This window comes from Lactuca serriola, chromosome 2 (genome assembly GCF_051521515.1).
Source record: "Lactuca serriola cultivar US96UC23 chromosome 2, Lser_US96UC23_V15, whole genome shotgun sequence".
Classification (NCBI taxonomy): domain Eukaryota; kingdom Viridiplantae; phylum Streptophyta; class Magnoliopsida; order Asterales; family Asteraceae; genus Lactuca; species Lactuca serriola.
In genome coordinates, this window is record NC_136409.1 from 95,471,133 (window position 1) to 95,495,296 (window position 24,164).

General features: G+C 34.8%; 1 protein-coding gene across 1 annotated transcript; it reads left to right on the forward strand.

Moving 5' to 3' along the window:
* The first annotated feature begins 2,324 nt into the window (after positions 1-2,324).
* LOC145086516 (protein SEMI-ROLLED LEAF 2-like) lies at positions 2,325-14,216 on the forward strand. The gene is made up of 20 exons (XM_079024299.1): positions 2,325-2,502; positions 2,765-2,910; positions 3,085-3,159; positions 3,519-3,634; positions 4,154-4,268; positions 4,450-4,578; positions 5,538-5,585; positions 5,735-5,820; positions 5,900-6,096; positions 6,184-6,464; positions 6,578-6,727; positions 6,802-7,083; positions 7,196-7,345; positions 7,615-7,690; positions 8,646-8,773; positions 10,635-10,832; positions 11,917-12,030; positions 12,211-12,315; positions 13,322-13,516; positions 13,868-14,216. The coding sequence occupies exons 2-20, from the start codon at positions 2,776-2,778 to the stop codon at positions 14,006-14,008; spliced, it is 2,721 nt and encodes a 906-aa protein (XP_078880425.1). The 5' UTR covers positions 2,325-2,502; positions 2,765-2,775; the 3' UTR covers positions 14,009-14,216.
* The last annotated feature ends 9,948 nt before the right edge of the window (positions 14,217-24,164 follow it).

Below are 24,164 nucleotides of genomic sequence, written 5' to 3' on the forward strand. Positions count from 1 at the left end.
CAAGCAGTGTAGAAAAGGGATCGTATCGTAGTGTTTCAGAGTTCTTCAATTCAGGTGAGTCTTCTTACTGTGCTCGTGGGTCGATTGCACCAATACCGACCCACTAAATTGTGTAGGTAGGATGCTTGTTATCCTTGTGACTCTTGTATGCTTGCCTGTGTGGTAGTATATTCGTGCTGACCAGTTGGGTCGTATTGTTGTTACTATGATATGTGATATTATGTGTGCTGATACTTCGAGTAGTCTTCAAGGTTGCTGATAACCCACAAGGTGTGCTGTTTGCCCACTGAGACTTCGGGTAGTCTCCAGGGTTGTTGATAACCCATAACTGTTTATTCATGTTGTGTTGCGTGTGGTATTTTGGGGAACTCACTAATTTTTGTGCTTACGATTTGTGGTTTAAATGTTTTCAGGTATTCTTATAATAAAGGAGGGGCACGATTGGATTGCATCGCATCCATGAGAAACTTGTGCACGTGATAACTTTTGATGATACTCTGATAAATGTTAAGATCAAATGATCCTATTTAAGATTTTGTAGTTGTGATTTGAATAAACACTTAAATTTTTAATTAAAAATTTTGATTAAAATTTGGGGCATCACATTTATGCTATTATACATGAGTTATTCTATAAATTTTGTATTAAATAGGGATTTTATATGTAATTTTCATTTCAAACATAAAAACAATTTTTGTAAATTTACAAACATTTATCTAATTCTACAAAATTTAAGAAAAAAACTATTATTTGATGCGACTTTAAAAAAAAATTTGGCAAAATTTAACATATATCGTATAATGTTTATGATTTTTACATCATTTAATGATAAAATAAATTATTATTTTAATGACATAACTTATATTTTTTTTTTGGGAAAATGACTCTTGAGGGTAATTAACTTTTGCGTTTGTACTCATTTGGTCCCTTTTTTTTGTATTCAATATACCATCAAACTTGTTGTTGGTGTTTACCATAGCCCTTTTGACCGACTTTTGACCTGTGATAGCCGGTCAATGGGTTATGGTGAACACAAACAACAAGTTCGATGGTATATTGAGTATAAAAAAAAGGAAATGGACCAAATGAGAACAAACGCAACAGTTGGTTACCCTCTTGATTCATTTACAACAAATCCCACATCATCTCCTACTGATATTAATGACTTTATGAGATTCATTATTGTTTCTCTTCAAAACATAACATACGAAAGGACATTATTCATACATGTACAACTTTGTAATGCACTTGAATATTTATTAGGGGAATCTTGACTAAGCAGACGCATTTCATGACTACATTTACATTTGCAATCAAATGATTTATCGTATTATGGATTCTAGACAAGTCTACAAACGAGTGGAATCACAAGTGCTGTGATTTTTGAGTTTACTTAGCTTTAAGATCGAACTCATGAGATAAGATACAACATCAATATGTACAATATCATGTTGCTTTTGTAGACACATCACCATAATATTGTACATATTGATGTTGTATCTTATCCCATGAGTTCGATCTTAAAGCTAAATAAACTCAAAAATCATAGCACTTGTGATTCCACTCGTTTGTAGACTTATCTAGAATCCATGATACGGTAAATCATTTGATTGGAAATGTAAATGTAGTCATGAAATGCGCCTGCTTAGTCAAGATTTCCTAATAAATATTCAAGTGCATTACAAAGTTGTACATGTATGAATAATGTCCTTTCGTAGGTTATGTTTTGAAGAGAAACAATAATGAATCTCATAAAGTCATTAATATCAGTAGGAGATGATGTGAGATTTGTTGTAAATAAGTAAAGGGAAAATGAATCAGGAGGGTAACCAACTGTTGCGTTTGTTCTCATGTGGTCCCTTTCCTTTTTTTTGTACTCAATATACCATCGAACTTGTTGTTTGTGTTCACCATAACCCTTTGACCGGCTATCACAGATCAAAAGTCGGTCAAAAGGGCTATGGTAAACACCAACAACAAGTTCGATGGTATATTGAATACAAAAAAAAGAAAAGAGACCAAATGAGTACAAACGCAAAAGTTAATTACTCTCAAGAGTCATTTTCCATATTTTTTTAGTATATTAATATAAATTTTTACCCGACCCCATCCAACATATTGTGATCGGCATTAAAAAGTTGTGTTTTAAGGTGCCACCTCTACACAATACTCTCATCACATGATTGCCATATGAATGAAGGATCGGACATGCATTCAACGTAGTGGCAGTAAGTTTCACCGATTTCTTGTGTTGTTAGTGAAAACGTAAAATCATAACCATTTCTTCGTTTGAATTGTTTTCTTTCATTCAAATTCCCCTTTTCTATTAAATGTGTAACTGATTCATAACTCCATCTTCAACTGGTATGATTCGGTCACAGATTTTTAAGTCGTCCCTCATTGTTTTGTTTCCGCGTTGTTCCAGATCGAGACCACAAGGTATCAGACTCGTTTATGAAGTCTGTCAATTTCTACTATGAACAACAATTAGCATTGGTATTGGTATGTATCTTTTAATTCGTCAGAATTTCAATTTCAATTATTTTCCCTTTAAATTTTATCGCCTCTTTAGTTATCCTATGGATGATCTGTAAACGCCAAGGGTTGGCCCGGTGGCAAAGCCACTGAAATCAACTCCTTTCTTTGACTCCACTCTTGGGTGACGACGTTTTGCATGAACCCTTAAAGAGCAGGGCATATCGAAATGCCATGATTTATATGTATATTTATACAGCTGGGAATTTCACGAACTATCATTTTGCAGAGGATAAGAAAATGGGGGTCATATCGAGACGTGTTCTGCCCCTGTGTAGCATCTGCTGTGTATGCTGCCCTGCATTGAGGGCTAGGTCCAGACATCCAGTAAAACGTTATAAGACGCTTCTCGCAGAAATATTCCCACGCTCTCAGGTCACAACTTCAACTTACTTCACTTATTTCTACTCAATCTGGGATGTACGATTAAGTATAATCTACCTTCCTATTTCTAGGACAATTAACATTCTCGACTCATGATTCTTTTATCTGGTTATGGTTCTGTTTGAGACTTTGATTATTTTTTTAATCAATAACATCAAATTGCAGGATGGTGAGCCAAATGAGCGGAAGATTGGGAAGCTTTGTGAATATGCTTCTAAAAATCCTTTACGCATACCTAAGGTAATACTTGTATCTTTCAATCTTTGATGTATGCTTGCAGAAATGTAATCAAATTAGTACACATCCCACTTCTTGAATTCACAGAGCATCTTGTTGATCCTAAATGACTATTATATATAGAGATGTAGAATAGAGGCACCTGAGTTGTTACCCATGTGGATTGTGCTGACAGTGCTTTGAACTGATCATAGGATACTTACTGCTCTTATGTTTGAGGGAACCTTGTCATATGGCAATTCGGGAAACAAATAAGCATGCCCTAAAACCCTTGTAGATTTATTTTTAAAAAATTGTAAAAAAATTGAAGTTGAGTGACAAGCCATCATTGTATGTATTTATGATTTCTTCTTCTCTTACAGATCAATGATTACCTAGAGCAAAAGTTTTACAAGAATTTGCGGAATGAAAACATTGCTGCTGTAAAAATTGTACTTCTTGTTTACGGAAGATTGCTATCCACCTGTAAGACACAGATGTAAGTATGGACATGTTCATCCAGTCATCCTTTCTTCACTTTATGTGTTCCATCATTCTTATTTAATTTTCAATGTTTTAACCTAAAGCTCTCTTCTCCCCACTGTTTTAACTCATACACATTTTATTGATCCCATATGGAATTTAAAGATTTTAATTATATCAATCCATCTTTTGTCTCCCACTCCCAAGTCATGGTTGTGGTCTATTTCTTGGATTGCTTTGTTAATTTAGTTTCTGTTATTCTATGGTTACAGAAGCTGTGCATTTTTTTTTCTTGGTGCAGTAATAGCTCTATGTCAAAGGCCTTAGGCCTTAGGATTGGCCTCTGATATAGGTTTCATCGGTTCTTCTTTTACTTTAGTTCCTTTTATATTCATGAAACTTTGTTGGTATAGTTGCAAATTAGCTTTGTTGATGCTCAACCTCTTTCATGGACATAGCTATTTTTTACATAATATACATACATACCACTTTGTATTGGATTTGAGGTCAGTTTTAATTCACCAGAAACTTTCAGGCCACTCTTTGCCAGTAGTTTCTTGGGAATTGTTGGGACCCTTTTAGAGGAAACACGACAAGATGAAATGCAAATTCTTGGTTGTCATGCTCTTGTCAACTTCATAAACAATCAGGTATATATTGTCTCTGACTCATATTCAAGTATGATGTTGTTGCAAACATTCATGGAAAAGAGTAACACAACACTACACTTCACATGCATCTGGGAAAGGAGCAGTTTTATACCATATTTACTTTTCACCCCCTGCCACTATTGACAACGATGGTGAATGAATGAGGTCTTACAAATTTCAGGTGGACACTGCGTACATGTTCAATCTGGAAGGCCTCGTTCCAAAGCTTTGTCAATTGGCTGAAGAAGTTGGAGATGATGAGAGAACATTGAGGTTAAGGTCAGCAGGACTTGAAGTGTTGGCCTTTATGGTAATTAAGCTCACTTTCATTGCTCTATGTTTTTCTTGATTATGTTTGTATAGCATGAATTTGATGATTACATATTGTTAGTAAAGAATTGAATATCATAACATGATTTTCCAACTCTATTGTTGGTAATTTTGTTATAAATACAAAATGTTTGTCTCATAGATATTTGGTCTAAAAATTTGTAAGCTAATAAACTAATGACAAATTTATAAACAAAATGTATCACTCATTATTTTTACGATATAATTTTATTCTCACACTGTGCACACATTCTTCTGGTTTCCTTAGAGCATCTTTAATGATAGCTTTTTTGAGAGGTCATATATCAATAATCAACCTCAAAGAAAGCTTTTTACCATTTGAGTGAATTGCTTTTTGGGTCAATAATACAACATGGTTAGATTTTATTTAACTGTTTCATTTTACTCCCTTATATTTTTTAACCTTTAAAGTTTTATTATGTTTTAACTAATTATTTTGTATCATTTCAATCTCCGATATTATATGTTAAATTCGTAATGATGATATGATATGTTTTATTTTATTTTTTTTAACTACAAATAATAAATGTAATAATTTTATCATCAGTTTTTCTTTAGAAGAAAAGAGCCGACATTGTAATATATTGTTTAATTTCATGTATTGTATGTAATTATATATTGTGTTTATTTACTATTATTGTGAAGTACTTTTTAATTTTATATATATCACATACGTTAATATTAACAAATCATACGAGGGGGCTTTATAAAATATTTCACAAAGATGATGGTAAATTAGTTAACTTCATAATCAAAAAGCTTTTGAAAGTGATGAATGATTGGAGATGAATTAAGTTAATAGCATTTTGTTTGATAAAGTTAGTGGGGAAAGGTGACGTGGCAAAGCAAAAAAGCTATACATGCATGAGGTCAAGATGCTCTTATCTAATATACCTGTTCATCTTTTTCTTGGAGTAGGTGCGATTCATCGGCGAGCAACCTCATGTCTCTATGAACTTTGAGAATGTATGTTGCATCTTCTCATCTCAACTCACAGTTAGTATAAAAGCATGCATGGTGTAATTAATATTTCCATAATCAATTACAAAAAAACTCCAGAGACGTATATATATTAATTATGTAACTGGTGTTGGTTATAAATTAAATTGATATAGATTATATCGGTGACTCTGGAAAATTATAGTGACCAACAACAGGAACACAATCCTCCCTTTCCTAAACCACAAGATGTCCTTCCAGTGTAAGTGCCCTTAGTTTGAGTTTTTGAACATATATACCAAACCAAGTGTACTAAAATAAGGTCTTTTGATTTTGTTCAGGGATGCATACAAGAACCCGTGTTACTGGGCCCAGGTTTGTTTGCATAATATGGCCCAATCAGCGAAGGAGGTAACAAGTGTACGACATGTACTGGAACCTCTTTTTCATAAATTTGACTCGGATAAGCTTTGGCTCCCAGAGAAAGGGGTTGCTTTTTCAGTTCTCAAGTATCTGCAAAAGATGTTGGAGGAATCAGGTTAATTAATTAGCATGGAGTTAATTATAAGTAGTTGGTAGCTATAATATTAATTAATATGTATATAAGTAGTGTTTTTGAACTCAGATGACAGATCCCATCTATTATTGGCTATCTTGGTAAAACACGTTGATCACAAGGATGTTGTGAAGCAGCCGGTTTTGCAGTTACATATTGTAAATGTTGCTACACAACTGTCGAAGCATGCAAAGCAGCAGGATGCGTTGGTGAGCATTGTTGGAGCAATAGCTGATCTCATCAAACACTTACGCAAATGCCTACAGAGATTATCTGGAGACGCCTCTGATACCTGCTATATTGATCTTCAGTGTGCTTTAGAAAACTGCATCTCAACTCTCTCATGTAAGGTTTGTAATGTGCCTTGTTCCTAACTTCAAAATATATATATGGTCTAGCTTTAAACAGTAAAAACTACAACTAACTCATGCATGCATGTGTAATTACTTAATTGTATGTGTAGGTTGGAGACGTGGGACCCATTCTGGATACCATGGCTGTACTGCTAGAGAAACTCCCCATCAGTTCTGCTATGGCTAGACCAAGTATTTCTGCTCTTTATCGAACTGCACAAGTTATAAGCTCCATTCCAAACATAACCTACTCTAGAAAGGCAAGTGAAAGTTCTTTCTTTCTTCCACCACTAACTATAATTAACCATATATACATACATATTGGGCTTTGCAGACCTTCCCTGATGCTCTTTTTCACCACTTGCTCTTAGCAATGTCACACCCTGATCATGAAACACGACTACTTGCACACCGTGTTTTCTCAATTGTGCTAATCCCATCTTTAAGTCAACCTTGGTCAATCCATGACCTAATACCTTCTCAAGCTGCCATTCCATCACTAATCTCACAAAAAGTAGCAGCAGATGGAAGTTTGTCCATTCACAAAGCGACACTTGAAACCATAGATGAAGAGACAAAGGAGAAAGAAAATCCTTCTACCCGTGATGGGAATTCAGTATGTTGCATATTTTACCTTAGTATTATTTTCTATATTGGTAAAACACAAAAATTGCACCAAATACCAAACAACTTTAATTCTACTTAAATTGAAGACTAACTTTCTGCAGGCCCTTACTTCCATGCGATTGAGTGGGCATCAAGTGAGTCTTGTTCTTACATCTATTTGGATTCAGGCAACATCCATGGAGAATACCCCTGCAAATTTTGAGGCAATGGCACATACATATACTCTTGCTTTATCGTTTATATTGGCAAAGGTATGCCATGTTCTTTGTATACGGTGTTAGATATCAGAAAAGAGGCAAAACAGTCTCCGGATCTTCTGCAATCTGCAAAACTGACTGGGGTTTGCAGATTGATCCTTGGAACATCAATAATTCTTATACAAACAATACCTGAATTTATCATCTACCAATAAAATAAAGCTTTACAAACTATAAACAACTTGTAGAACAAGAAGCAAAACATTCCAAACTACATGTGTATGTTGTCTATTCGCTGAAATTGTTTACATGGTTTTCTTCAGAATTCAAATCATGTGGCCTTACTACGGTTTTTCCAGTTGGCATTTTCCCTCAGAAGCATCTCTCTGAGCCAACAAGGTAGTATTCTTCTAGATTTGAGTTTTGATGCAGTTGGGATATATATATATATATATATATATATATATATATATATATATATATATATATATATACTAGTTTATAACCCGTGGAAACCACGGTTAAAAAATTAATTAAATTTTAATAGTGAGAACTCAAAATTGTTAATCAATTATTTTAAATAAATTATTAATTAAGTGATATTTTTTTAGTTATATAAAATTATAATCGTTAATTTAAATAAATATGTGAAATTATACCACCTTATAACTTGTATTAATTTTATTTTATTTTTTATTGTAATGTTATTAATTTAATGTAATAAGAATGAGAAATTTAAAATTTGAAATTGACAATTAATAGGTTGACAAATGACATGCATTAATTATGAGAACTAATATGGTGACACATGTCAAAAGAAGAATAAAATATGCACTAATTAGGAGGCTAATATGATGACACATGTCAAAAGGAGATTAAAAGTATTCTTTTATTAGAATAGGATATATATATATATATATATATATATATATATATATATATATATATATATCCAATATTTACTCTTTTCTAGGTTTCCTTTTTCCTAGTTTAATATGTTAAGAGATAGAGCAGAGGCTTTATTTACATCTGTTGTGTCAGTAGGCTTGGATGCTGAGTGTTAGCTTATTATCTATATCAATCAGTACAAGTGCATTAGAATAAAGATGATTTCTGTAGTTTTTCCCTGGTCCTGGTTCCAGATTAATATTTGTAATATCATTTTGAACAATGTTCTTTTTGTTAAGGATAAATGCAAGAAATAGATAGCATCATATTATCATTTTGAAAGTAATACTATGTAATAAGAAGAAATGAAAGTAAGGTGCTATATATAATAAAGAAATTGGTGTGAAAGTAGGTTGCTATTTTTTGGTTGTAAGTATCTAATGTGGGTTGGTTGTATGTCTAAAAGGTGTCCAACAACCATCTCAGAGAAGACCTTTATTTATGCTGGCTTCGTACATGATTATTGTGTCCGCAAAGGCATGCCATCTTTCGGAGCTGATTTCTATGGTTAGATCAACATTGACAGAAGAAACAGTCAGTTTTCACTTCATAGTTCATACTACTTAGATGTAACCTCAACTTTCACTTGTTTATGATAACATAACATCATACTTTACTTTCTTTCATTTTTGTTTGAAAAATCTGCCCAATTATAGGAATGTGAATGTCATCCAAATACAAATCAATTTACTGCTACAACTGGATAGATTTTCAAAATAGAATGTCCTAATAAGAAAAAAATAAATTTGAAAGTACAATGTTATAATTAGGTATATTTTACAAAGTATAATATGGCTCGGTGAGAAATGATGTAATAAAACGAAAGGAAGTAGGATACTATAATTAGAAAAAAAGGCTAATTACACAAAAGACCCCTACATATTGGGTTTTTCCCCGATTAAACCTCAACTTTAATTTTTTTTCTAAAAAACCCTTATGTTTTTCCATATTTTCGATCTGACCCTTTTAGCAGGTTTAACGGTAATCTTCCGGTTTACACAATTTTTTTTTCTAAAAAAACCTTAACTTTTTCTTATTTCCAAAAAACCCTCACATTTTGCAAACTTTTTTGTTTTGGCTCATACTTCCTATGTTTTTCATGTTGCTGCTGTTTATGGTGTTCTTGATAGTTTTCAACATTAAAATCTGAAGGATGTTTGTTTTTTTTTCAAAACAAAGAGAAACGATGTCGTTTCCAATTCTGGTTGACAAAATACATTAAAAAAAAAATCTATTTACAGTTGCTCGGAGATTGTAGCAGGTGAAGAACAACGGTCTAAGTTAGCTTGGTATCTTAGATTACTTGGAGTTCAAAAGTTGTCTTTATCCATAAGCTATAAGCTATACGCCATAAGCCATAAACTTTAAGCCCTAAACCATAAACCATAAGCCCTAAGCTCTAAGCCATAAGCCATAAGCTGTTTTGTTTTGAAACAAAAAAAATCAAATGTCTCCATCAGATTTTAATGTTAAAAACTATCAAGAACACCATAAACAGCAGCAACATAAAAAACAGAGGAATTATGAGCCAAAACAAGAAATCTGGTCCAAACAAAAAAGTTAGCCAGACGGGAGGGTTTTTTTCAAAAAAAGAAAAAGTTGAGGTTTTTTTTAGAAAAACATCGTGTGAAACCGGAAGATCACCGGTAATCTAGCTAAAAGGGCCAAATGAAAAAATGAAAAAATGTAAGGGCTTTATTAGGAAAAAAAAAACCAATATAGTCTTTTATGAAATTAAGCCTTAAAAAAATGGAATTATGTTTCTTGCTATTTCGTGCATTGAGCCTATTCTTAATCTGTAGAAATGGGTTCAAATCTTGTTGTTGGAATTATTTTTTAACCTAACTCAATATTCCATATGGTTTTCATAATTTGAGGGGCCACTTCTGTTTTTGCGATCGCCTTGGCTCCTTAAACATTTCGATATTTTCTTTGCATGTTGATTGATTAAATATGAGGGACATTCTTACCCACCAAATGCTCGATTTAAATCAGGGCTAATTGCAGGAAATAGCAACTTATTTTCATTATAGCAATATACTTTCAACCTTTTCTTAATATGGCATTGTACTTTCAATTTTTCCTTATTAAGACATTACACGAAAAATCTACCTAATCATCACATAAAAAAAAAATTGTATTTGGAGGACATTGCTATAGTTTTGGGTAGATTTTTTTTTGAAGTAGAATGTTGTAATAAGAAGAAATGAAAGTATGATGCTATAATAAACAAATCAATGAAAGTGCATTGCATTGCATTTAGTCTCTTAAAATTATTATATGTCAGTGTCAGTGTCAGTGAACTTGCTGTATTTACTAAATTTATACCATAATATATATATATATATATATATATATATATATATATATATATATATATATATATATATATCAGGTGGATCCATATCTTGTCTTGGATGAAGATATTAGGCTGCAGGCTATTTGTACAGAACCTGGTGACAAGAACTGCTATGGGTCACAAGCAGATGAAGGCTTTGCAGTTAATGCACTCTCTTCAGTTGATTTAAAGGATCAACAATTAAAAGATACACTCTCGATGCACTTGGTATCAAGGGTTGGGAGATCATCGGAGGTAATCACAACCACCCTCGTTCATTTTTTTTTTGCTTTTCAGTTGGCATTGTATTTCTATTGATTTGTTTATGATAGCATTCTACTTCCATTTCTTCCTATTGTAGCATTCTACTTATCCAACTATACCAATTATGGTAAACCTCTGTTACGGCTTGTTTGTCATAAGCAGTCTTACTAGGGGCATTTATGTCCTTTTTATCAGTAAGTCGGTGAAAAGGAAGAGGGGGTGTATAAGAAGTCTGTTTTGAGTTGTTGGGTAGATAGCTTGTTTTTGTTCATTGAACTTGATTCTTGGGAGATACTGTCATCTCGAAGGGGAGATATTTTATTTAAATTCTTCTTTTCTTAATTCTCAAAAGCTCTGACCATAGAAAAATTTCCAGTGCTATAATTAATTATTAGATGACTCTCAAGTTTCAGAAATTACAAAAGGACCCTGGAATGGAAGTTTTACATTTTGGTTTTAGCCATTAAAGTTGGTATATAAAATTGTGGGAAAATAATATACTAGTCCATTTTTGGTTAGAAATTTCACTTTATCCCTGACTGCATAAATTGTGATTTTTGGTTAAAAACGAAATTCAGTCGTGAATCTTCTCAACTTAAGTGTCTTGTATTTATTTGCATATTATTACTGGCACAACAAATAAATCCTAAAATCTGAAAGGGTTTGAATATTTTAAATTACGTTCAAAATTGAAAATTAATAAGGCAAAGAGTTATATGACCCGACTATTGAAAGAACATGTAGGCAAGTTGACAAAAAATAATTTGTAGGTGTTATTGTCCTTATAAATTTATGTAAGAGTTTTGGTTAGCTAGATGACTATGAGCTTGTTTTAAGGGCCAATAATTACCAGGTGTTATTTTTGTGATTGTTTGCTTGCATGCTGTTCTTTCATCATGATAGGTTATTTATGTTCGTGCGGTTAAATTAATGCATGCAATTGTATCATGCATGACACTTTCTAAATACATGCACATAAATTTATATAAATACGTGAACTTGAATATTTGGGACCATTTGACTGATAATATGGCCTGGAAATGGCATAAGTAAATATTTCTGAATGTTGATTCAGGAACAAGAAGTATCAAATATGAAGGCACAACTTTCACAGTGTTTCTTGCCTGATGAGGAATATCCTTTAGGAGCTCCACCGTGCCCACAGATGGAGCTTCAGCCTATTCATCAGGTTATATTTTTTATTATTCAATTATAAGTACCATGCATGCATCTTCTTTCACTTGCATCTGTATATTGATTTGGTGTATGTTCTCTGATATTTGACAAACACATGCTACGTTTTCATGATGCAACAAAAGAAGTAGGTTTTTACTTCCCTATATTTACAAAAATGTTTTTGTTGTCCTAGGATATGCCTCATGCTACTGCCACAACAGAAGAAGATGAATTTTCAGATGAATCAGATCACAAAACTTCACTTGACATTATAAGTGTTGACCAGCTATTGGAATCAGTATGTCTTTTTACTCTATCACCTGTCTTTTGTGTAACTATGTATGCTCATTGTGATCTCCATGTACATGTAAAATAAATACATGTCCATGTATGTCATCATTGTAACCTGTGAAAAATTAATCGATTGGAACAAAATTATAAAGTTTAGTGACCTGCAGTGCAATTCACATTTATGTGCATAGAGTTAGATTCAAGAAATAGCAACGTACTATTCAAAAAGTAAAAGTTGTGATTAAACCATAAACTGGCCCAAAATATTAGGAATTTATTGGAGATTTCCCTGCACAAGTATAGCAATATACCGTGCTTATATTTATAGCATCCCCCTTTCATTTCTTTATGTTACAACATTTCAATTTTTTTCTTCTTATTGAAAAATGCACAGAGTTATAGCATTGTCCTTTCAGTTTTTTTCTTATTAGGATTTTGTACCTGTAAACATTAGCAGTGAAAATTGCTTTGTATTAGATGATAGTGCTACAATTGGGTAGATTTTCCAAAGTGCAATGTTGTAAAAGGAAGCTTCTAGCATAGAATGTTATTTGTTATAAACAAATAGAGGATAGTACGTTGCCATTTCTTGAATCTAACTCTATGCACCAACTATCTTATAACCAAGCCAATGTATCTAGGTTTGCACAAAACCTTTTGAGCTTCAACTTCAAGCACTCCTTATTTCATCATCACCCCGTGCCTGAAATAAGGATATTACAATACATACACAAATAAATGAAAGTACATTGTTATTTCTTGCATTTAGCCCTTGTATTAAAGTAAAAAAAAATCATATTAGGACAGCGTAACCTACCTAATTATAGCAGTGAAAATTTGTTTGTATTTGGATGACATTGCTATAACTGAGTAAGATTTTTCAAAGTACAATGCTATACGAGAAAGAAATGAAAGTAGGATGCTATAATAAAGAAATCAATAAAAAGTATGTTGCTTGTTTTTTTGCATGGTAACACAAAAATGAATGACAACTTAACTTGTGTCACTATCAGGTTGTGGAAACGGCCTTTGGTGTAGAAAACACGGGGGATGAGTCCTCACCTGCACCTTGTCCTTATGATCAAATTAAAAATCAATGTGAGGATCTTGTCACCGGTAAACAACACAAAATGTCTCTCCTTCAAAGCTTTAAGGAGCAACATGAAGCTTTGGCATCCAGTAACCATGACCATAATATATCAAAAAATGTAAGAATATTAAAAAGAAATTTGTTTTGTCTTAGGAAATGGAACAAATCAAACAACTTCTTTTTATTCCACCCATCTCATTCAATTCCATCAAACCAAACAATAAGCATAGCTGGTTAGGACAAATCTTGCAATTTTTGTTCCACCCAAAAAGGTGGGACATAGTCAAGCTCTGTGCAAAAGATGTGAATGCCCTTATCATTGAAAATAGCCCTAAAAAGTTTGTCCCATTTAACAAACATAGTCGATTGGAACATTAGAGTTTCATTTCCAATTTATGTATGTGATCCTTGAAATATGTTGATTTTAATACATATTGGTGAATTAAATGTTTATTGGTGTTTGGAACAGCAATTGGAGGTGGAAGATGAATCATTAACAAGCATAGATAGGGCTGTGCATGTACCTCCTTTAAGCCCAAATAGACAACAATCTTTCCTGTTACCACCGCTAAGCCCTTATGACAAGTTTTTGAAGGCAACAACATATTAATTATTATTATTAGGGAACTTCACACCATGTCTTGTAGATATGCACGCATAGCATAGCATAGCAGCTTACACTTCACATAATATTCTTTTAGCAGATAATTGAGTAGATTTTTTCGAATAAACATTAATTAATAAGAACAAGAAAAAAATTAATGTGCAATTTTGTAATGGAAAGAACATTCTATAATAAAGGTATGATGTTTCTCGCACTTGGCTTATTAACTATCTTTGCCGCCTGTGTTGTGTGTCCATTTAGACCATCTCCAACCCATCTCCATTTTTTCTCCCATAAATGGAGTAAACAGTGTTTCATCTCCAACCCTACTCCATTTTCTACTTCATTTTTTACCCCAAAAAGTATATTTTTGGAATATTCCATTTTTATAACTTATATATATTGTCAAATACACCCCTCTACTAATTAAACTCTATATTTATGATTAATTAATATAAATTAGTATACAACATGATATTATAAATATTAAATATTGCATTTAAATTATAATTAGTATATAAAATAAACTAAAAATGTATAAAATAAAAATAAGAGGGACTAAAATTGACAACCAAACTTCACCTCCATTTTTGGAGATATGAATAGTATTCCCCTATATATGGGGGAATACTATTCATATCTCCAAAAATGGAGGTAGAAATGGGGTAGGGTTGGAGAAGAATGGGGGGAGAAATGGGGGAATAAATAGAGTATGGGGGTGGGTTGGAGATGCCCTTAGATGCCTAGTTTCAGATTGTTTTTATTAACATGTTATGTAATTATATAAAATAAAATCATTAATAAACAAAATTGCAATCCATCTAAATGCCAACTTTTGAAACTTCAAAGCCAAGAAAAGCCCATATTTTAAAACTTCATTATTCTTTCAGTAAAAGATAAACCCATTTGATGTTGCACCCATGTTTAAGCAATAATTAACGTCGTAAGTTGTGAAAATTACTATGCTACTAATATAGACAACGCTATTTAATTTTTACCCATACTTGTATTTTGTTATCTATAATAGCAACAGACTTTTACATATCTTTAATATATATTAAAATAGAAACTTATGACATCATCTTAAATAATTTAGGCCCTTGATTGTATTTCAATCCTATGTTTTCCATCCTTAGATCAAATTACTGACATCATCTTCCCTAAATGGAATGTATTTAATTCCAATAAAAGCTTTCTAATTGTCAAACAAAATTAACTTACATCCATTGAACTGAAATGTATTTAATTCTAATAAAAGTTTCCCATATATGGTCAACTTTAAAAACATATTACTAAAAACCAAATCAATTAAAGCATTAAATATCACCCATTAATATAAATCCGTTTATATTAGTAAACCATTAATATAAAATCCATTTTTATTAGGAAACCATTAATACCAAAAACTCAGATTCAAATTATTACATACATATATGATTCATCATTGAATCCACGGCTCATACATATTTTCAATTATTGTTTTTCTTCAAACCTTCTCCTACAACATCATTATTATTGTTTACGACTTCCATCATCATTTTGTGCTTCAACCCTTCATTGTTGTGCACTAGAAGGTCAATACCTTATTTCGTTTTTTATATTTTTTTATTGTTTTTTTTTGTTCCTTTTTAAATATATGTATTTATATATTTTGATTTTCTTTGTCACAATATACATGAAATCGGTTAACTATTTTTCCGAATCTTTTCAAATAAAAAGGAAAAGATATTACGTACATTTAAACCAGAAAAAAAATATTGTACTTTGATGGAAACCAATTAAAACACATTATAGCAAAGTACTATGATGGAATGACAAACCATTTTCGTGTTCATGGTAATCAATTTTTTTGTGTATTTATTTAGCATGATACTTCAATTTTTTATCCGAAGGGTAAATCATTATTTTAGTATATATAATGTTCATCAGAAGGGTAAATTAAGACCATGGAGGTAGCCCATGACACTTAGATATCGGACTATGGGGGCAGCCCATGGCATTCCAAGGAAAGACCATGGGGGTAACTCATGGCAGTTCAGGGAAAAGACTATGGAGGTAGCCCATGACAAATGTATGTACGATATGTGGTATTTTGGGGAACTCACTAAGCTTTGGCTTATGATTTTCAATTTATGTTTCAGGTACTTCGTTTTTTAATTGGAAGAGCTCGGGATGATTGCAGAGCACACACCACCTCGTTCCGCATTTTCTTGACTTACTCTGATATGAAGTGATGATTGATATATTTATATTATCTGGATTTTTATGATGATGTATCTGGAATACTGGTTTTATAAATTTAAAAATGAAATTTTTGGGTCTTATTTTTTGGACGTTACAAGTTGGTATCAGAGCCTTGGTTTGAGGGATTTGGGCACACTCTCGATTGTGACTGAACTCAAACTGAGGAATTGGTAATTTTTCTTAAAATTAAAACGTTTAAAAATATTTTTGTAAAAGGAGAAATTTCTAAAAGGATTTTTGTAAAGATAAAGGGGGTGTGATGTGTGCAATCGGCCGAGCTCAAGTAAGTGATTCCCAAGAATACCCATACATGTTTGTTATAATTATATGTTATGGGAATTGCATGCTAGGATGAGGCTAGGATACTTTCAGGAATTGCATGATAGATTGGCCTGATATATGATACCTTGTAGCCTAGGGAACATTGAATGCTATGCGAGATTGGGAATATGTATTGATATCAGTAATTGCCAAGTGTATGCTTTAAAAATTGTATACGGTTAGGATCATATAGCCGTAGAATGATTGATTTGACCTTATTTCCTATTCCTCGTTTGGTTGTGGTCCTAGGGTGGAGTATTTTATTCGACATTCTATTTGATCTTGTTATGTGTATAATTATGCATGCATAAGGCAACTGGAAGTGAGAGTGGAGGTTCCTAGCATTATTTGTGGTGTGTGAATTTGAATATTCTTTGATTATTCTATGGATTGGAGTGCTACTGCTTGAATGTTGTTTGCTTTGTGATTGATGGGACTCTTAGGTGATGTGGTTTAGCCGTTAAGTGAACATGTTAAATCACGTGTAATAAAGGTTGAATAATCTCAGTGTAACGCACAAATCCTGGTATGTATTTTAAATTAAATCATTCATTTTTGCAAAGGGACTCGATGAGTTGGAGGCCCCAAACTCATCGAGTAGAATCAAATTTTTGGACGCGGGACTTGAAGTCTACTCGACGAGTTGAGAAGCCTCAACTCAACGAGTAGGGCTACCAGCGTGAAACCCTAATTTTCAGGGTTTGCACCCTATTTAAGCACCTTAACACTTCATTGTGGCCTCCCTCATCGCCTCCCTTAGTCCAGCAAAACCATAATTCACGATCTTGAGCCTTTTGAGTGTGTGTGAGTGAAAAGAGAGCGATTCTTTGGTATTTCCTTGAAGGAGTGGAAGATAGAAGTGCTTGGTTGAAGGAATAAGCCTTGGATCCAGAGATTTCGTAGTCAAAGCAGCCTTATTAAGGTATAAAGTATATACCTTGACTATTCATTTACTAAATCTCTTCATGGAGTAGTTTAGGGCCTTAAGGAGCCTATTATGGAACCATTCATGGATGAAAGCATGTTTTGGAGTCATGACTTTGGATCTATAGCCTTTAAGGGACTCCATGGCATAAAGGTGCCAACTTTATGGCCATGGGAGTCCCATGCAACTTGTGAACCACTTTTTAGGGCTTTTTTTGAGCTAAATAACCCATGCATAGACGTAAAGTTAGAAACTTTACGTGATATATCGACCCTAGGGAACCAGATCTATGATTTGGATGCATTAAGCCAAACAGAAAGTGACTTAATGGATATAGGCTATGGAGGACTCGACGAGTTGTTTATACGACTCGACGAGTTGGGTCGTGGTCCCTCAACCTTTCCTGTTACTGAGTAAACTTGTTGAGTCTAGGAGATGACTCAACGAGTTGGCCATGGTTTTGGGTTATGAAGATTGAGGAACTCGACGAGTTCAAGGAAGGACTCGGTGAGTTGTGAGTGAAAGGTCTTGACTATGTTATGAAGATTGAGGAACTCGACGAGTTTAAGGAGGAACTCGGCGAGTTGTGAGCGAAATGTCCTGACTCTGTATGAAGGAGAGCTCGGCGAGTTCAAGGAGAAACTCGACAAGTTGTGAGTAAAAGATCTCGACTATGTTATGAGGATGAACTCAACGAGTTCATGAAAGAACTCGATGAGTAGGATCGAGGTTTCCATAGTTTTATGAATCATCGAACTCAACGAGTTCATGAAAGAACTCGACAAGTAGAATCGAGATTTTAGGGTTTTTAGGTTTATGGAACTTGATGAGTTGATGGGCCAACTCGGCGAGTTGAGTCAACCAGGTTGTTGACTTTGACCAGGATGTTGACTTTGACTTTAACCATTGACCAAAGTTGACCCTTAAAGAGGTTATGAGTATGAAAGGGTAATTAAAGGAGTTTGTTGTGTGTAGGAATTGATCCCATCACCGAGGACATTTCAACTACTACGCGACATTGAGGTGAGTTACCTTCCAATAGAAGTGGGTCGAAGGCACCAATGTCGGCCCACTAGTAAGAGTTATAGTGGAGATGATTGTCTTTGTGATAATTATCCGGTATGTCAATATCTGTTATGCTTTATGTGCTAGTATGCTATGATGTTATGTGATAGTGGTAGGAGGGGTAAGATAGACTACAGTACCGATCGATAGGGTCAAAGGGGTATGCCAACACCCCGATAAGCTAGGCAGTATACGCTTTATATGTTTATGCACTAGGAGGCTATGTGGTAGAGTAGGGGGTGAAATATTCCCCGATACCGGTCGAAAGGACCGAAGGGGTAGGCCAGCACCCTGATATGTTAGGCGAGGTACCGGTCGAAAGGACCGAAGGGGTAGAACAACACCCTGATAGGCTAGGCTAGGTACCGGTCGATAGGACCGAAGGGGTAGGCCAATACCCTGATATGCCAGGCAGTTACCGGTTGAAAGAGACCGCAGGGGTAGTCTAGTACCCGGATATGTTAGACAATATGTATCTTGTATGGTATGTGGTATGATGGGGGAACTCACTAAACTTTGTGCTTACAGTTTTCAGTTTTTGCTTTAGGTCCTTCTTCTTCGAAGGGAAAGGAGCCGGCACGGTAGCAACGTATCACACACATGATTTTCCACATATGAGATTCTTGGGATTTGTACTCTGACATTGTTACTATCTTATGACATGCTTTTGAGACATATGATCTATGGTTTTTATGAAATGAAATAACTTGATGATGTTTTCTATAAACTTTTTTTATGAATCGTTATATCAAAAATGAAATTTTTGGTCTAGAATTTTGGGATGTTACAAGTTGGTATCAGAGCCTTGGTTTGAGGGATTCAGACAAACCTTTGGGGGGTGTCTGGACTCAAATCGAGGGTTTGAAAGATTTTTACAAGAAAATAGTTTTTCTAAAATTCAAAATAAAGAGTTTTGAGAATGAACAAGGTGTGTGACATGCAATCGGCCGAGCTCAAGTAAGTTTTCCCCAAGATACCCATACATGTTTGTTATGATATATGATATGATTACCAGAATTGCATGCTAGATTAGGGCTGAGAATCTAGGAAGGATGCCTTATATGCCTGTTATATGTATGAGAACTGCATGCTAGATTAGGGCTAAGGATCTAGGAAGATGCCTTATGTGCCTGCTATATGTGCTTATTGAAATTCATGTTAGAACTTATTAGTCAGTGATATGATGGCCTGAATAGGATACGCTTGGTTTTGTTACTCAATGCTCGAATGCTACCTGTTTTGTGCTTTTAGGAGTTCTAGTTATCTTTAACTAACTAGTAAATAAATACGTTAAGTTACATATTGCGAGGACTAAATAATTTCAGAAGGTTAGGTCTATCCCTATTTCGCAGCTCTTGTTTGAGTCCATATGTTGTATGGTAGGACCTCTCATTCGAAGAATTATCTGGTCTTAGTGATATGTAATGGTATTCGCGAGCTAGTTAGGTAAAGGTAGCAGGGATTTCTTATGCAGCTGATGGCGGAGAGTTACCCTAGGGTAAGCCTAGGATGAGATTAGAGCAGTGAGACTAGTAGTAGAAGGGACTTGGTGAAGTCAAGGCAATCCTTGAGGAAAGTACGGATAGATGTGGAAGGTAGTATGGGCCCGTACTATTGAAAGCAGAGGATCCATACTTGAGTCAAGGAGGGATGAGGTAGAACAGGGAACTTGTAGAGTGTGTGAGACCTCTTGAGGTTATGTATGATCCTGACGATTATGTGTTTTGTTTCATAATGGTGGTGACACGTCACGGAGCAGGAGGTTCAAGTTCTGGGTCAGGATCAGGATCAGGTTCAGGTTCGGGTGTAGGTTCCGAGCCGGTTGATGACGGACTACGCGATTTCATCACGTCTGAGATTACGAGACGCATCCTTGAGGCGATCTTGGTGATTTTTCGGGTCGATTAAGGAAGGGATCATTGTGCTGATGGAGGAGCGTCTCAGGGCGTTCAAGTGCGACATCGCATCTGGCCAGTCAGGGACACACACACTCTCCTTCAAGGATTTCAGGGGATGTGGTGCGCCATACTTCCACGGGGTGAAGGACCCCATTGTGGCCATGAAGTGGATTGCAGACATCGAGTCTGCTCAGTTGACAAACTTCTTCCCTGAGGGGTCGAAGGTCTGGTACGCTGCAGGTTGTTTGAGAGACCGAGCTCAAGATTGGTGGGAGGCGGTCAGTGATTCGTTGGGAGCCCTATCCATTGAGGCTATGACCTGGTCGGATTTTGTGAGCAGGTTTAGGGTTGAGTTTGCGCCAGTTGTAGAGATTCAGAAGCTGACAGGGAGTTTCTTGACATGAGACAGACGACTGAGTCGGTGGCGAAGATTACCGCCAAGTTCAGGGAGAGGGCCTTACTGGTGCCTCAGTACGTGGGGGACAAGGAGATGAGGAAGAGCCGGTACTATGACATGCTGAGAGCTGACATCAGGAAACATGTTTAGCTACTCAGCATGCCTGGTTTTGGAGGACATGATAGCCAGGGCGAGAGAGAAGGAGATTGATATAGAGTGCATCCGGAAGAGGAATGCAGAGGCTGGGAAGGTGACTTGGGTTTCAAGGAAGAAACCCAAGGGATCTGACACTAGGTCGAAGGGCCTGCAGAGCCAGAGTCGTTGTGGGAAGTGCAACAAGACACGTGAGGGGGTTTGTAGAATAGGGTCATCGGGCTGCTATAAGTGCGGCAAGCTTGGGCATTTTGGCAGGGATTGTATTGCCCCTACCCCCACTCTTCAAACATCAGACTAGATTTTCTTCCATTGCAATCAGAAGGTCCATAAAAAGGCCAACTGCCCGAGGTTGACATCAAGAGTGCCAGTGGCGGAGCCAGCTCCAGCGACCCTGCGGATCACGGATGGCCGACAGGTCAAGACGGATGCTCCAGTGGTGAGAATCTGAGCCTTCCAGCTGACCGCCTAGGAGGCACGTGCCATACCAGATGTGGTGACGGGTATGTTTTCTCCTCCCTAACTCTTATTACTTGTCGTTTATGATATTTATGTGCTATGTTTATGTGTTTTGTTTAGGATCATTCGATGTGAACGGTATTCCAGTACATGTGTTATTTGACTCGGGGCTACCCGATCATTTGTCTCTGTTGCTCTTAGCAAGAGGTTTTCTGAGTCTTGAGGCATGTTGGATTGTTCTTTAGAGGTCGAGATAGTTGATGACCGATTTGTCCGGGCATCAGAGGTTTTCAGAGATTGTGTTTTGAGGTTGTATGACGAGCGTTACCTCGTGGATTTGGTTCTCATTCTGTTGCGTGGGAACAAGGTTAGCATCGACATGGATGGGCTGAGCACTAATAGTGTCACAATCCAAAAATTTTAGATCCAACAAGGTTTAAACTCTAAATATGTATAAGTGAAACCACACTGCAATGCTGGTTGCATTGTATCATCTATAGCCTTATGGGCATGTTTATAAGCTAGTAACTAAGTAGGGATTGAAACCTAAGTTGATTTAGGTTAGTATAAATCAACATAAGTCTAAAGTTTAAGACTTAAACCATAAAATATCTTATATACATTGGGGTTTTCTGTTTGGGGAATCAAATCCCTAACCAAAACCGAAATCTCATGCTTTTGGAATAAGGCAAAACCGAAAACATCCCTTCTAGAACACCTTGACCGGAATCTATTCTCTATTTAACTTTAAGGCGAAAACTCTTTTCCGTTTGACTCAAAACCGAAAACCCTTATTTCCATTTGACTTGGGACCAAAATCTCTATCAAGCCCATCATGTAGGACCGAAAACACTTCCTTGAGGCCCATTAAAGACCGGAAACACTTGTTATATATATATATATATATATATATATATATATATATATATATATATATATGTGTGTGTGTGTGTGTGTGTGTGTGTGTATGTGTGTGTGTGTTTAGCTGCAAACTCAATTCATTTCTCAATTCTCAAACCGAAAACACCCTCATTTTGCTCTCAAAACTCATCAAGAATCCTCTCAACTATCATATGAAATCATCATATCTTCAAGTGAATTTACCCATATTCCTTTAAATCTTCATATTTCCATCAAGAACATTCGTAACCACCTTCAAATCTTTAAGTTTTCACCAAGAACACCAAGAACCTCCAAATAATTTTAAGAATTGTTTTTGTAAGTATTTCTTACATAATTTAGTGTTGTCTAACACTTTAAATTATTTCATTAGTTTAAATATGATATCGTGTATAAATATTATTAGGATACAACTACTTTCGCGTATTCTAACCCGAGGATCATCGCTATCATTCCGGTACCCAACTGAGAACACTTGTTCGAAGTGAGTTCATTCCCCTACGTTTTCACTATTTTTAATGTTTTAGGGGGGAATACAAGTAAATACAAGGAAATCTTGCGATAACATTAAAATGATTTCAAACAATTCCAAATTTATTCAAGCTATTTCAACCGATTCAAACTATTTCAAACTACTTTAATTATTTCAACTTTGATTTTCACTATATATATATATATATATATATATATATATATATATATATATATGAGTATAAAGCTTATTTAAATAAAAGTTTAACCCTTTTGTAACATGTTGAGTGAAAGGGTATATTTCTCAAATATTTCAATACTGTTTATATAGAATATTATACTACAAACATATTCATTACTACAGAACAAACATATAAACTATAATAGGTATAGTTTATGAAACACACATATAGTTTATTCAGTACAAAATTACATTTTCATTTACTAAAGGGTATTGCATTTCATTTACTAAAAGGGGTTTTCAGTTTATTACACATAAACTCGTTGAAGCAATTTGTGAGATGCCTTCAAGTACTTATTTAAGTGTCCGTGAAAGTCCTGACTTATAACCAGAGTCTCTTGTAGGGCGAGTAAGATATTTGTGTTTAGATCTATTCGGGACTAAAAATCCCGCACCTTAACTGTTAGCTACAGTTAGACCGGCAAGCCTGGGGTGAAAAATGTCGTTAACATTCCGACGCCTGAAGAACGTCGTGTTCAGGCCCTCTTCGGTCATAGTATGGTTATAAGAACTCACATGGAGAAAACAATGTGATGCGTGTATGGGCTTGATTTAGTGAGTGGGGTAGTGTTTAGGTAAATTAAGAGAGAATAGCAACCACAAATGATATGTGAATGGAAAGAAATAGATAGATTAGTAACAACTCAAGACCTATTAAGTTGTATACCGATGAAAACAATCCAAGACCTATTGGATTGAGCTTGTATCAAGTCAAGAACACGTCCCAAAAAGATAATTTGTGAATTATAACAATAATTCAAAGTGAACAAAAGGGTTCTTTGATTAAAAATTCGTCTATTCACCTTCCCATGCATAAACTTGGCTTTATATGAAGCCTTTATTACAAACATGGTGGTTACAAGCCAACCAACCAATTATTCATTAAAACTAGTAAATCAAATTTAAGGAAACTCTTGAAATAACACAAAAAAACGTCTACCACACTTAAGAATGACAAAAAAAACGTTTATGTCTTCAATTAGTCTTCAATTGCTAGTAATTGGTTATGAGAAGATGTAGAGTGTAACTCCCAAGGATTAAAGAGAACCATCAATGATAAGAGTGTAACTCCCAAAGTTTAAAGAGAT